The sequence below is a fragment of the Furipterus horrens genome, unplaced genomic scaffold, assembly GCF_987537825.1.
Source record: "Furipterus horrens unplaced genomic scaffold, mFurHor1.1.pri manual_scaffold_4, whole genome shotgun sequence".
NCBI lineage: Eukaryota > Metazoa > Chordata > Mammalia > Chiroptera > Furipteridae > Furipterus > Furipterus horrens.
In genome coordinates this window covers 187,334,904-187,349,920 of record NW_028327174.1, presented here as the reverse complement: position 1 = coordinate 187,349,920, position 15,017 = coordinate 187,334,904, and the positions used below count along the sequence as shown (strand labels likewise).

The 15,017-nt window shown below is 52.7% G+C and overlaps 1 protein-coding gene across 4 annotated transcripts in view; it reads right to left on the bottom strand.

The window, feature by feature from the left end:
• The window catches only part of RGS3 (regulator of G protein signaling 3), a 111,752-nt gene that overhangs the window by 72,652 nt on the left and 24,083 nt on the right, over positions 1-15,017 (bottom strand). For 2 of the 4 annotated variants that reach the window (XM_090274604.1, XM_090274606.1), the window contains exons 8-12: positions 14,888-14,943; positions 7,939-8,020; positions 6,810-6,915; positions 5,741-6,092; positions 4,828-4,867 (exon numbers count right to left, since the gene is read on the bottom strand). In XM_090274604.1, the coding sequence (XP_090130730.1) occupies positions 4,828-4,867; positions 5,741-6,092; positions 6,810-6,915; positions 7,939-8,020; positions 14,888-14,943 (636 nt within the window). Of the gene's footprint in view, positions 1-4,827; positions 4,868-5,740; positions 6,093-6,809; positions 6,916-7,938; positions 8,021-11,983; positions 12,175-14,887; positions 14,944-15,017 lie in introns of those variants that run through there. The other 2 variants (XM_090274607.1, XM_090274605.1) reach the window with 2 other exon arrangements.

The following is a 15,017-nucleotide window of genomic DNA, read 5'->3' as shown; positions in this document are numbered from 1 at the left end:
TCAGGAAATCTCTCACACTTGATAAAGCAGAAGGTCTGACTGCACTGGGCCCACAGTCCCACCCAGGACAATCACCTGGAGCAGAGCAGTGACCGCCTGGGTGGCACAGCGCGTGCTCTGCCTACCACCACCCCCGCCCCTCCCTGCACACACCCAGCACCGCTCACCCATTCCATCGCCTCCCACGTCCCATGAACAAAGGGTCTGGAGAGCCAGTCTCTGCAGTAGCCACAGAGACAGTGGGCCTCCCCAGGATGTATCGTGTCTAGCCTTGATTAGCCAAGGGAGCTGGAGCAGCCGGGCTCACTTAAGTCCGCCTAGAATGAGGAGTGGCACCTGCTGCTCCAGTTGCCATGGAAGAGCACCAGCATGAAGCCAGGCAGCTGTGCCCAAACCCCACTCCTCTGCTCACTGGCTTGGTGACCTTTGGCAGCTCCCTTCGCCCTCACAGTTTTGCTGCCTTAATTATAATAGCAGTACCAGGCTCACTGGGTTGCTGTGAGTATTAAATGAGATGCTCCAAGTAAAGCACGGAGAACAGCGCCTGGGACCTCTAAGTGTACAATTAAAGTTACCTGCTAACTTATTGTGATGCTGGTTGTTGTAATCGCTCTGCATGGAAAAGCAAATTAATCAGGTGCTTCAGGGACTCTGGGAATCCTAGGCTTTCTCACAGCCATGGTGTCCTCCCAGCTGGACCACTAACTCACAAATTATTCCAATCAGTAAAAGGAGAGAAAGAGCAGTGTGGGAGACATTTCCGGGAAAAAGAGCTGAAGGCTGCAGGAGTTCCTCTTTAAGGGGACACTGCTGGACACACACCCTCACATTGAACAAGGGCGGCATACAGGACTTGATCATGTCCCATCCAATGGGCAGAGGAGCAAGACACTGAGTAGCTAAGAAGTCAGGGGTTCTTGGACGCAAGCAGGTAGGAGGCAAACCCTAGAGCATTCAAGGGTCCCTGATGCCAGCTGGGCAGCTGACCAGCCCTCCTGGACCTGCATGTCCCAGGGTCAAGGCCTCCCTCCGCCACCCCCAGTCTTGGCAGTCAGGGGTTAAACAGGTGTCCTGACCCTAGACACCTCTCGCGGAAGCTCCCCACCAACGCGAGGTCCACAACCTCAGAGGAAAAACTCAGCTCAGAAGGTTTCACACTTGCTTCCTACGCCCACCTCGCAGCCCTTCTCACCAAGCAAGGTGAGAAAAACAAGCAGACACCCCCACACACAAGTGACCACCTACCCCAGCTGATCTTGGGGCAGCACTCAAATCAGAATCACTTAAACCCACTTCCTGCCTCTTCAGGAGGCACTTAGAGAAGAGAAGAAAGAGCCTGAGTCCAGGATGGGGGTGGGAGTGGGGGTGTACAGAGAATTGTCCAGATGTGTAATAGTTACACATCTCGTCTGATCCGGCCCTGACATCAGCCCTGGCCCCTTTGCTGCAAGAACCCATCCCATACTAGACTTAGCGGGGCATCACTTTGTAAGTTATAGAAATGTCTAACACCTGAAACTAAAATAATATTGAATGTCAGACGTAATTGAAAATTTAATTAAGTTTAATAGAATTGTAAAATTGCAATTTGAGTTGGACAAGACATCTGAACTTGAGCACTGCTTCCCCAGAGCCTGGCTGTGCAACCCTGAATAGGTTCCCTCCCTCTCTAAGCCAGAGTTATCCCCACTGCAAAGTGCAGACTATACAGACCGCCACCTGTCCCAGGGCCATTGTGGGAGCACACATGAGAGACTGATGAGGAAGGGTGTGGAGAATGGAACCAAAGTGTGAGTGCACAAGTGGTTATTACAAAACCCAGGCAACAAATAATCCACCCATCAGGGCCAGACTGCTGGGCCTCAAACCAAGCTGTGACTGGGGTCACAGGATCAGCCAGGAACTGGACAGTCTAATTTCACACAGGCAAGCCTAGACCAGAGAAGGCAAAACCACACAGGACTGACAAGCAGGGGACTGAGACAAAACAGAACGAAATTAAAGAGGTACCTTTTGCTAATGTCAAAATCTGGGCCCTGGGGCCACCTGGTCTCAGATATTTAAAAGAATGCATTTCTACCCTGGCTGAGTGGCTCACTTAGTTGGAGCATCATGCATACACCAAACAGCTGTGGGTTCAATCCCCAGTCAGGGGATGTACGGGAAGTAACCAATTGATGTTTCTCTCACATCAATGCTTTCTCTCTCTCTCTCTCTCTCTCTCTCTCTCTCTCTCTCCACTACTTCCTCTCTCTCTCAAATCAATAAACATATCTTCGGGTAAGGATTTAAAATTCATTTAAAAAATAAAATAAAATGAAAATGAAAAGAGAGCATTTCCTCCCTCCCCTAGCCCAGCTGCACAGGGCAGTCACAGTATCTTTGCCTTGGGCTTGGAGAATCACCGATAACCATTTGACACACACCTCTGCCTTCAGGTGGCAAAGGTCTGCTCAGCTCTGTTTTATAGACAAGGCTACTGAGGCCTGGGATGGTTGAGTGACTTGCCCAAGGTCATTTGGCCAGTAATTGGTACATGGCAGGATCAACCCAATTTATATGACTGTCATACCCTCGAACCCCATCTCCACATAGCCCTAGATAATATTTGGCAAGTGGGCATAGCTCTTCAAAACTGATTTTTTGAAGTAGCTTTTTAAAAAATAGTCCAGATTGCAACCCACTTACTGAGCTCTGTGAAGGCAAACTACCTGACTCCCCTCCTGCTACCTCTCACCATCTCTGTTCCAAACCCCCGTGTCACCCCTTTCTGCTCTCACATCTGCTTCACTGACCAAACACAGTCATTATTCGGCTTTGTCCGGCTTCTGAGGCAAGCCCTGGCTGTCATCCCACCCCAGCAGTGGCAACTCTGAGGCTGGGCTGACTTCACGGGGCACGGGACAATGCTGAGGGTACCAGCGGCCCTGGGGATCATGCCAAACACAGGCAGGCAGGCACCCCAAGCCCCAGAAGGGCCCCAGACACCATTCACCTCAGGATGGCTCAATCCTCCCTCCTGAAAGGAGGCCAGGCAGCCCAGCCAGAGAAGGGGACAGAAGCTGGCACCCTGGTGACAGCCTTAGCCTCTGGAGAACCCTGAATGCGTTTAAAGGAAGCTTTGTGACCTGGATTCTAACCCTTCCTCTGAACCCCAGGACTTGGAGCTATGAGACTTGATCCCTGGTAAAGAGCCAAGATGTTCAAAAGGATTTTTATTATGAAGGAAGGCCAAGTTCTTCATATAATGCATTCAGGAAGTGACTGTCATTATTCACATCATCATCATTACCTTGCTGTCCCTCTCCCCATAGCCTAGAGGACTCTGCCCTTCTTGGGTCACTAAGTAGTGCATTCTCAGAGGGGAACTGAAGCGTGGACACAGGTTGGGAAGACAGCAGGGAGACTCAGAGGCATCTCGCAGGCTGAGCGGGAACCAACTCCCAGCCATTAGCCCAACACAGGGGACGCGCCTCTCCAACTTCCTTCTCCCATGGCCAGTCTGCAAACCCTCAGAGGCAACTAAAGTCTCCTTCAGTCTGCCGAGTAATGGAAATTCTGCTGCGCACCTGCTATCTGCCACACCTAGCACTAGCTGGCCCGGGCCCTGCCCTTAATGAAGTCACCATTTAGCAGTGGCTTCTCCACTCTGACCTAATGTACCAATTAAAAGCTTTCTAAAGCTCAGTGCAGAATCACTATCAGACTCCTCTCCAGAAGGAATGCAGATTCATTTTCGACAGCACAGGCCCAAATGCCCCAGCCTGAAGAGAACAAAGACGTCTTCCATTAGCAGCACTGAGCCTGATGGGAGCCCCTCCCGCCCCCCTCCCTATAAAGCAAACAAACAACAACAACAACAACAACAAATCGCACAGACATTCTTCTAAATACCTGCTCTAGGCAAGCATTGTCTTCACACTACTGATGGGGGGATGGCAAGGACACAAGTGCAAGTGGCTGGGAGAAGGCCGCTCTCCAGGAAGGAGGTCAAGGGCATTCTGTGGGCAATAGAGGAAGGGCTCAGTGAGGCATCATGAACCACCTGGCAAGGGTGGTCTCAACCTTCTGGATACTCAAATCAGAGGTCTTTAGCAGGTGCAGAGGGGGGCTGAAGGAATCCCCAGCCAGCTCCAGCATCAAGACTGATATCTCAGGCTTCCTAAGAGAAGGAATTGGTTTTGAGCCCAACTTCTCTCACTGGCTCTTAAAAATTAGGGCCAGGGTTGAAAGGCCAAAGGAGAAGACTCATTCAAAGAGCAGAGATGCCTGTTTCAAGGACAACTACTCTCTGTGTAGCATCTCTTGGTATACAGGCTGCTATCCACAACCACTATCTTCTTTAACCCTTCTGCAACCCTTGGAGGTGGGAATTATCAGCCCCATTTTATAGACAAAGAAACTGAGGCTTAGTGAGGGGACGAGAGTTGATCAAAGTCACACAGCCAGGACTCCAATTGGAGACCTCCCAGCTCCGAATTCCACGCCTCCCTTCCACGCAGACCTGACCATGTTGCCTAGCCTACCTAACATATATTGGTTGCTCAGGAAAATTGGATGAATCTCAGTTGGATGCCTGAGTCCTAAACACCATCTCCTAGGCACTCTGGTAAGATCCCCTCTCTTCCTCCTTAGGCCTGCTCCAAGGCAGAAAGATACTGGGGTTCAGTGAGGGAGAGGAAACAGAGTCTGTGTCCATATACGAGGGGATCTTGACTGTTGAGAAGGCCTCCGACCTCGGAGGAGGAGCTGGGCCTGGCCACCCAGCTGACCTCACAGTCTCTCAAGGGCTCAGAGGGCCCAGCAGCAGAGGACCGACCCACTCACCTTCGGGGATGGCGTCCTCCTGGTACACAGGCCGCAGCAACTGCAAGGCAAAGACAGGAGAGCCACCTCAGCCCCAGGAACGGGGCAGGAAAGCCTGGCAGGCTGCTCACGCCCGCCTGGGGGTGGGAAGGGAGCGCCTCAGGGCACCAGGGAAAACAGCAGCCCTGCTACCAGGCTGAGAGGGGCTTGGAAGAAACCCAGAACCCAGAATCCTCCAGAATATTAGAGTTGAACAAGGCTACAGCTGTTAACAAATGTAATCCCTTGGCCAAGTCCCCAACTTCCTTGAAGGCAGCTTGCTCCAAAGAGCTTTCCATGGACCGTGGGCACTGTGGGGCGCTGAGCACGCTGCCACAAAGGGCGCACCACCAGGGGAGTCTGGGAAATGCCAAGTGATGAAAGGCTAAACCACTATCTCCGCCGCGGGCCACCCTTAGAGCCTTGGACAGGCTAATACGCACTGGGCTATTTCTCCAACTTGTTTTATCTCAGAAGACTTTTTCTCCCACAGTATCTCAAGGCATTAATGTTTTGGGGCCCGCAATCCATCATCCCACCACGCCATCATGCAGTGTCTGCTTCGCCTCCTGTGACAGGGGACTCGCCACCTACTACACATAGCAGCCCATTCCATTGTGGAAAAGTGCAGCCTGGCGCAAAGCTCTTCCTTGTTTTGAGGTGCAATGTTCTACTTTGTGACACCCCTGGTTCTGGATTTGTGCCCTGAGGCCGCAAAGACCCACCTGCTCTCTCTATCCAGGACAGCCCCGCAGCAGCAGACTTAACACATACCCCACCTCCTTGCTCAATACTCCCAGCCCCTTACAGACTCCTCCCCACGCAATCTGGAGTTTTTTCCTGGCCTCACACAGGGACCCATGCCCTTCACCATTCCCAAACCAGCTGTCCATACCTGGCTCCCAGGGTTCAGCGGGGCCAGGATGATGTAGTTGGGGTCGGTGGGGGCAGTGGCACGGGACAACGCAGGCAGGGTGTGCTGGCCCCCGCGCTTGGCCACCTCAGTGTAGCGCTCCCAGCCTCCGAGCAGCAGCCCATCTGAGCTGTCACATACCAGGTGGCAGCTGTGGCGCTGCTCAGGCCGTGCCTGGGCCCCATGGGTACAGTTCTTCTCCCGTTTGTTTGGGGGTGACTGGAGGTCATGCGCTGACTTGCAGGATGCCCGTCGCAGGACGCCACCATCGGGTCCTGGCTTGACTTGGGGGACCATGCGCCATACGAGCAGGATGATCTCACTGGGGCAGCTCCTAGGAAGGGGGATTAACCGCAGAGAGAAGTTGAGTCAGCCAGGAGGGCCTGCAGGGGCAGGGAAGAGGAGTGGGGGAGGGGCAGAAGCCCCTAATGCCAGGGCAGGCAACTAGATAGGGACCGTGTAAAGCACAGCCAGCACAGCGTCCCGTAGGACAACTCTAATTGACTGACAGCGGCTGAGAGGGATGCTGAGGCCAAGGCCAAATTAAGCAAGAAAAAGTAGCAAATTCAATTAGTGACATCTGTCATGGGCAAAGCACAAGCAAGGAGGAGCAAGCATACCACCTGTATGCGACCCCTCGTCTGCTCATTCTAGAAGCAAACCTGCAATGGGCCGTGAGGGTTCTACCCCAGCAGGCCAAAATTTAGAGGACCCAAACATTTTAAAGAATGATTTTTTTTAAATGGTGCAACCGACCCATTTGCAACACCTACCCATGCTTTAAAAACAATGCGCTGGGCTCTGAGGTAGCAGAAATAATTAGCTAAAGTAGAAAGCTACCCCTTGGAGCTGCATCAGGAACCACAGGGTTCGTTTGAGAGCTTCTTCCCTGCTGTTTGCTCTGAGCCTGAACCTTCCATTTGCAGGCTGAGAAGCTGATTCCCTGAGGAGCAAAGTGAATTGCTAGCAGCTGGGCAAAGGAGGGAACGGTAAGGCTGGTGCCCAGGGCTGGGGAGGGGAGGTGTGCCCAGAGCCCCCGCGCCCCGCTCACCGGATCTCGTGGGCCAGCTCCACACATTTCCAGTGCTCCACAGGCCTCTCGTTCAGCTGTAGCACAGTGTCCAGTTGCTGCAGCCCAGCTCTCTCGGCCGGGCCCCCTTCAGGGACAAAGAAAGGACATTTAAGGGCTCCTCAGACCCACAGCCCCCTCAAAGCTTCCCTGGTGACCTAGGACAAGGACTACCCCTCTCTGTTTCTTCACCTGTGAAATGAGGGGCCGACACTGGTGGTTCCCAGGGACTATAAAGGAACACACCCATTGCCTGTTCACACTTCCCTGCTGTTCACCTTTCCAGCCAGCCCCTACCTCTACCCCGCTCCAACCTCCCAGGCCCTCCCACGCTACTGAGAACCCTTCCTGTCGCCAGGCTCACACACTTGGTTCATTCCTGCAGCACCTTTCACTGAGCACCGGCCTTGTGCCCTTCCCAGCACAGGCACTGGGGGTCACCCAGTCACCAAGCCCTGCGTTCTCCTTCTGAGATGCTCACTCTGATTAGGAGAAATCTTTTCTTTGTGAAAAATAGGAAGGGAATTCCTATTTTTAAGTGTTAATTAACCCTTTGAGTGCCAACGTCACTGTAAGTGATGCTGACAAATTTTCCCAAAAGTACCAGGGTCACTCCCAGTGACTCTTTTTGCGATGCCTATAAATGTAAATAACAATGCAATAATTCATATTTTGTTTTGTTCCTTTTCTTGTACCTCAGGTTATATATTGACATAATTTTTTCTCATGTTTATCCAAATTTCAAATTACACGTGGCACTCAAAGGGTTAATCTTGGAATGGGATAAAATACCAATCCCAAAGAGAGTTCAGAGATGACTCGTTTTCCCATGCAGCCATTATTGAAAATATAGATTTAGTTCCTCTTTGAAATGCTTGAGAAACAAAATATAAAATTTTATTTTCATTTTGATAAAAACAAAAAAAGAGTGAGTATATTTTCATAAACCTCAATTTTATCTGTGGTCACTTAAAAATATTATTCTTTTCATTTTGAAAAACCAGGACACACTTTGTTCCACTTTGGGGCCCCCCTTACAGCTCCAACGTCTTGTCTGCAAAGCCCATCTGCCTGGTGGGCTAAGGGGGTTGGCATCACCCGAGACACTCACCAGAATCCACGGCCTGGACTCGGACAGGAGAGTCACAGCAGATGGTGAAGCCAAAGCCGTCCTTCCCCCTCGGGATGGTGATCTAGGACACAACCCGGCCCAGTTACTCCCAGAAGCTGATCCTAGGTCAGGAAGCCCACGGGCCCCACCCTAGAGCCACCCTCCTCTCCAAGGGAACTGGAGCTAAAAAGGAGGCCAGCCAGCCCCTCACCATCCCCGTCTCGGCCCAGGCGTCATGACCACTGTGTTTGGGCCAAGCAGGAAGGCTGGGAGCTCAGGGGGCAAACCCAGGCCAACATGGGAAGCCAGGGTGGAAAGAGTCTTGGAAGGACAAGCCTCGCCTTCCTCAGCCCCTGCTGACATGTCGCCCTTTACAGAAGGGCCCCCTGCACCTGCAGATCTCCACTTTGCCCCTACCTGTTTGGTCCCTTTCTCCTTTCCCCCAGGGGTTCACAGAGCATTGGCCTAGAGCTAGCCCTGTGCAGAGGGCTCAGAAACAAAGCCAGCCTGGTTGCTGCCCTCCCAGAGAACAGGAGAGGGAAGACAGGGACACATACACTCACAACCTCAGGTCAAAGGTCACAGGGCAAGTGCTGGGGTTCTCAGGGCAGCCCATCAACAGAACCTCAAGGCACCCAGTGAGGGTGAGGGGCAAGTGAGGACAGAGGCCGCACTGCTGAACCTGAACTTGCCACTGACCTCGCTGTGCCCGCTGAGGCCCATGTGCATGCAGCTCCACACCCCCTACTTTCCGAAGTCCCCTCAAAGGGCCATGCCATCTAGGTGATCTTTACAACACAATTATTGAGTTCCTGCTGCATTCCGGGCTCTGCTGAGATACAGAAGCAGGAAGCCTTGGTCTCTGGCTCCCAGAGAGGCATGAGGGTACACAGACCTCTCCAAAACAAAGCAGGACATGACAAGCAACATAGCCAAGCATGAAGACGGTGTTGGAACAGTCCTATGTGTTTGGTTCCGTGCACCACAGGAACTCAGCAAGCACTAAGTTAATGAGGACAGCCCAGCAGCACCCCACTGGCAGCAGGAAGCTGTAGGGGTGCAGTGCAGTCTGCTGGCTCAGTTCACTCAGTCTTGCTGGGGCCCCCCTCTGTGCATCCCCAATTAGGCACTTGGTAGAGTGCAGGAGGCCTAGCCCAGCTCACCCAGAAAGCAATTCCAAGCTGCTGGGAGCAGGTGTGTGAAAGCAACAGACCTAAGGGAGCAAGAGTCAGAAAAGGGGTTCAGTGGGTCCCAAGAGACTCCCTGGAAGTGAGTGTGGAGTGGGCCCTGGTGAGACACAGGGAGAGCGTCCCAGGCAGGCTGGGAAAGAAGCCAGCTCAGCAAGGCTGGAAAAGGTCAAGGGCAGCCCTCTTGTCAGGAGAGTCTATCTCCTTCCTTCAGAGGTTGCCTCTTCAAGGCTAGGTGCCTGGCATTCACCTGTCAGCTGTCCCAAAGGCCAGGCATCAGGAAGGGGAGGGCTGGGGCCCCGGGTGACCAAGGCCCTTGGAAGCTGCCTAGAGGCCCCTGAGGCTCTGCTTCCCACCAGCCCTGGGCCTGGATTCAAAGCAAGTTTGTAAAACAGGAAATCTGACAGACAAGGGGAAGGGGGGGGGGGGCAGGAAAATACCCTGTTCCCATAAGAATTCTGGGAAAACACATAGCTAAGACAGGAAGAGAAAAAAATGGAAAGAAAGAAAGAAAAACAAACTCTGGAGTAAGTGCGGAAGGCCCAGGCTGAGGCTGAGGGCAGCTGTCAGGAGCCTGGTCCACTCCATGCGGCCACTAGGGATTTTTAGGGGCCTGGGGATTCACCCTCAACAGAGGCAGTAGCTGAGATCCCAAAGTCTTTCCAGCACTTCCCCAGTCCTACCTGACAAGGGCCACAGCCCCTCTGGCCCAGGTACAGGCTCTGGAAACAGGTCCTAGCACCTATGGGCTCGGTGCTAACAGTTCAGGGACTAGCTCCAGAGTTGAATCATGTGACCCAGCAAAACAGCCTCCCAAACCCACATGCTTGTTCCCCTCATCCAGGTGGCACTATGGACAGGAGCTCCTTCTGCTTTTCCTGGGCACCAGCCTAAGAAGAACCAGCCAGGACAACAGTTCAAACCAGCTGGGGATGGAGAAAGACGGGAAGAGAGAGGGTATCTGAAAGCAAAGGGGTGGGACCAAGTGAAGGAAAGAGAACTACTCTCTGGCCAGTGTGAGCACTGGCCACATTGAGAAGACAGGGTCCAGGGGCCCTGAGTGGAATGCAAGGCTGGTTTAGTGCACCCATTGGCAAGAGAAAGAAACTGAAGCCTGACGTGAGGAAGTGCTGATCTCCAGCTCTCAGCCCTCTTCTCTGACCTCAGGCCTTTGGGTCGGGAGTGAGGGGAGCAGCACTGCCCTGACTCCAGGACCTTGGTGGCTCCTGGCAGAGGCCGTCCCTCTTGTGGGCAGACCTTGCTCATTCCTGTCCTGGACAGGAACTGCCACTGCTCTTGAATCTCTCCCATGCCAGCACCTCACTTCTGCTCTCCTGCCAGGTGTCCATCTCTCCTTTGTCTAGACTTCCATCTCCAGCTGGCACCATTTATTGAATACCTCCTGTAGGTACACCCCAGCTGCTGTGCCAGGTACTCTGTACAGAACATTCCGTTTATTCTCCCAGCCTCATCCCCAGACATTACCATCCTTTTCCACTGACAGGGAGACTGAGGCTCAGGGAAGAAAAGTGATGTGCTCAAGAGCCACAGCTAAAGAAGGGCAGAGCTGGATTTGAGCCCAGGGTCTGCCAAAAAGCTGGTGCTCTCAAAACTATACTGGTTACTAGCTCAGGACTGTCTTGAACTTGAGCTCCAGGCCCAGCCCACACTCACATCTGGCGCCATTCTGACTGCAACATGCCCCAGTGTCTGGTCCATAGTGCCAAGGTGACCAGGGACTTCTTGACCTCCCATCCAGTGCCCTCTCAGCCTCACCACTCCACCACCCAGATGCTGGTGTGGCAGGAGCTGCTCTGCCTGGCTCCAGGAGGGCGGGAGGGCAGGGTGGAGCAGTGCAGGGCTGAGCCATGCAGGGCAGGAAGTCTAAAAGGATAACATGTGGGTTCCCTGGCTGGGGGCCACGGTGCAGGAGGCCCTCTGGGCATCTCTCGGAGGGAAGGCCACCTGCCCTAAGGAGTCAAGACCCAGCTTCCAGTCTGGTCATTAAAACACATAGTGGGACTTTTCTATATTCAGCAAATCAGAACCATTTCTTAGCTTCCTTCCATCTGAGACATTCCCAAAATCTGGACATCCCTTGCCCTCATCCTCGCTGACCTCGTGGCTTTTTATAAGAAAAAAGTTCCAGAAGAGGTTCTGTGGGATCATCTCTCCCATTCTGCCCTGTGTCCTAAGACTGGAGGCTGAGAGGTCAGGCCCTTTCAGTGAAGTTGGGCTCCAGAGCCAGTGGACTCTGGATCTGCCTCAAGGTATCACTGGGGAGGAAAATCATGTGTGCATATCCATGTGTGATCACGTACATGGAAAATTATATGTGCATACATATATGCAGAAACATCCTGTCTCACAGGCAGGTACACACTAACACAGGCAGAAACACTCACACAATCACACACACACAGTCCAGAACGGGTGTCCCATCGGAAGTAGGGAAAGTCAGCAAAGATACAAAGTTAGCAAAAAACACAAACCCCAGCTGCTCAGCAGCCTAGCCGTTCCCATTCTCAGGCGTGGGATGCCTTTTTAACCCACACTCTCACAAAATAAAAATAACAGAAAATCAATAAATAATCTCATGAGGGACACCACCCAGCCATGGTTAAGACCATGCAGAGCAGGGCCTCATCTGGCCCTAGAGAGGGGCAGTGGGTAAAGGCTGGATGTCGGGTCCGGCTCCCACCTCTGCCCTCGCTCTGGATCAGAATGAACCTGTGAGGTACAGGAGGGAACAAGGAAGGCCTTGTGGGGAGAGAAGTCCTGCTAGGGTAAGTCCCCAACCCTGATCCACCCCCCACCGATGACACCCCACGCAGCCTCCCAAAGGGCCGAGCACCCACCTGGCGGTAGCGGCGCTCCGAGCACACCTTGCAGAGCCCATTGAAGCGGTTCATGGCTGCAGGTCCTGCCTCGGCTGCCGCCCCATGAAAACCCAGCTCTCCCCCCCAGCAGTGGGAGCCCGCACTGCACCCCGTCAGCCTGGCATGACCGCCCTGGGAAGCCCGCCCCGCAGAAGAATGGCAGGAAATCACCTCTCACCTCCCCAAGCCCTGTCTGTGCTGTGTGCCTCTGCACGATAAGCCCGAAGGCTTCCTGAAACCTCAGAGTGACAAGGAAGAGGGAGAGTTTTATATTAAAATTCCTGTCAACTAGTTAGTATTCCCCGGGCCCAGTGGGGAGAGGGCGCCTTTGTTCTGGCTGCATTCTCCGCCATGGGCCACTTGGTGATCCCACTGTTCTCACAAGCACTCCTGGCCAGGGTTGAACCCAGGCAGAAAACACGGCCCACTCTATAACAACGGCACCTCCCGCTACAAATCCCAGGGTTCCCAGAGCAAATCCAGGGAACCAACCCAGCCTAAAGACTTGAAGCAGGCTTCAGAGGGTTGCACGTTCAGACACCAGCTCACAACAGGGAACGTGAAACGTTTGGGGTCTGAGGACCTGCCTGCCACTCAGCCGCTTCTTAAAAGTCAGTTTCCTCACCAGATGATGCAGCCTCCTCATTTTACCCATGAAGAAGCAGGGGCCTAGAGGAGTCAAAGTCACACAGCCAGATAGGATGGGGCTGGGATCAGAACCCCTTTCTTGTTCCCTGTCTTGCAGCACAATACCTGGACCCAGCCCCCAATACACCCACCTGAGAGCCTGAGGAAACCACCCACCCACCCACATACCCACAGCCTTGACTCCAAAGAGTGTCCCTTCATCCAGTCCAGCTTTGGTTGCCCAGACAATGGGTAGGTCACCCAGGTTTCTGGGCCTCCGTCTCCTCGTCTGCATGACAGGCAAGTTAAATAGATGATTTCTGGGGGCTCTGCCCTTGCTCCAACAAAGCCTCCAACAATCATGCCGTTTGACTGAGTCCTACAGACAGCTTTGAGTGTACAAGCCCGGGAAAATCAAATGTGCCTCAGAACGGTGCCCCCAGGGTTCAGGGCCCCTGTGCAGAAGCAGGACTTTGCCAAGCCACCTCGAAACCTGCAGTGGTGATGGCCCTGTGACCCCCACAAAGCATCAATGAGGCTTCTTGCTCACTGGCCTCCATGCTCAGCAAGCACAGAGAGAGGGAGAAAGGCCACTGCAGCTCCTCCACTGAAACTAGAAGACAGTTTTCAACTCCTAGCAAAGCCACAGAAAACAGTAACTTTCAAGTTACTCTAATATTGCGCTACCCAATACAGTAGCAACAAGACAACATGTGTGAGGTAAACTTAAATTAATTAAAATTTAACAAACATCAGGACCTCAGTCATACTAGCCACATTTCAAGTGTTCAGTAGCCACAGGTGGCCAGTGGCTACCATATTAGACATTGTCGCTCTAAACTGTACACTCTGAGAGGGCAGGGACCTTTGATTTGTTCATGACTATATCTCAGCACCCAGCACAGGCCTGGCCATGTAGGTGGTCAATAAATACCTAATGAATAAGTGAATGAATTGAGTAAATGAAAGGGGGAAAACATTTTTTAGGATTTTATTTATTTATTTTTAGAGAGGAGAAGGAAATGAGAAAGGGGAGGGAGAGAAATGTCAATGCGTGGTTGCCTTTTGCATGCCCCCAACTGGAGACCTGGCCTGCAACCCAGGCACGTGCCCTGACTGGGAATCGAACCAGCCACTCTTTAGTTCACAGGCTGGCACTCAATCCACTGAGCCACACCAGCCAGGACGGGAAAATGTTTTATAGATTATAACACAACTATATATAAAATATTAATGTATATAGTATCACCATCATATCTTCCCAACTAAGCCACACATAGGCGGTGTGCAGCACAGTGCATTTAAAAGGCAGCCAGACCTTGCCCTGGCCAAGTGGCTCAGTTGGTTGGAGCATTGTTCCATACACCAAAAGGCTGCAGATTTGATTCCTGGTGAGGGCACATAGCTAGGTTGCAGGTTTGATCCCCAGTTGGGGTGAGTATGGGAGGCAACTGATGTTTCTCCCTCACATCAGTGTTTCTCTCTCCCTTTCTCTCTCTAAAATCAATAAACATATCCTCGGATGAGGATTTTTTTTTAAGTGTTCAGACCTTGCTCGCATCCTGCCTGTGTGGCCACGGAGAGTGACCTAACATCTCTGAACCTTCCACATCCCACTCACCCGTGAGATGGGGAAGTAACAACCACCTCAGAGGAGGCAGTGAGGACTGAATTCAATAACAGCAGCACCTGGTACAAGGGGACTGCTCAATCTCTGGGAGATGGCTTCTCCCTCTTAGCTGCTGGAGAATACCATGGACCACCTGCTGTGTCCTGCAAAGAGACAGAATGAATTTTGGGGAATTCCCCAGTCCCTGTGTGAAGGTTCCTCCCTAGATTCGAAGTCCTGATGGAGAAAGAACCATCGGTCTCAGGTTGAGACTTTCGGCTGCTCCCTGACATGAAGAGGGCCCAACCCAAGAGGATAACTCAGTCTCCATTCCAGAGGAAGCAAGGGGCCTGAGGGGACCTGTGGGAAAAGAAGGACTCAGCTTCAAGAGACTGAAAGTCAAGAAGATCCAGACTCCATCTCCCGGCCAGGGCCTGGCTCTCCCTGCCCATGCCCTGAGCGTGAGTAACTGGAGAAAAGCTTAAGAAATAATCCCTTAAAGTGCACAACTTGCTGAGTTTCCAAGCACCAAGTGAACCTGAGCCTCAGGCTCAAAACACTGCCCCATTTAGGGACTGGCCAGGAGCAGGTTAAGCCTGGAGCAGTGCTCAGGTCCCCTGAGTCCTGCCCAACTTGCCACCACCTACCTGAAGTGTTTCCCCGTTCTCAGCATCCCCGCCTCCTGGCATTCTCAGCAGCGGGTCTGGAAGGCAATCGGAAAGCTTCTGCTGACATATAAGGGTCGGTTCCACAGACCACCCAGAGGACCAGGCCAGC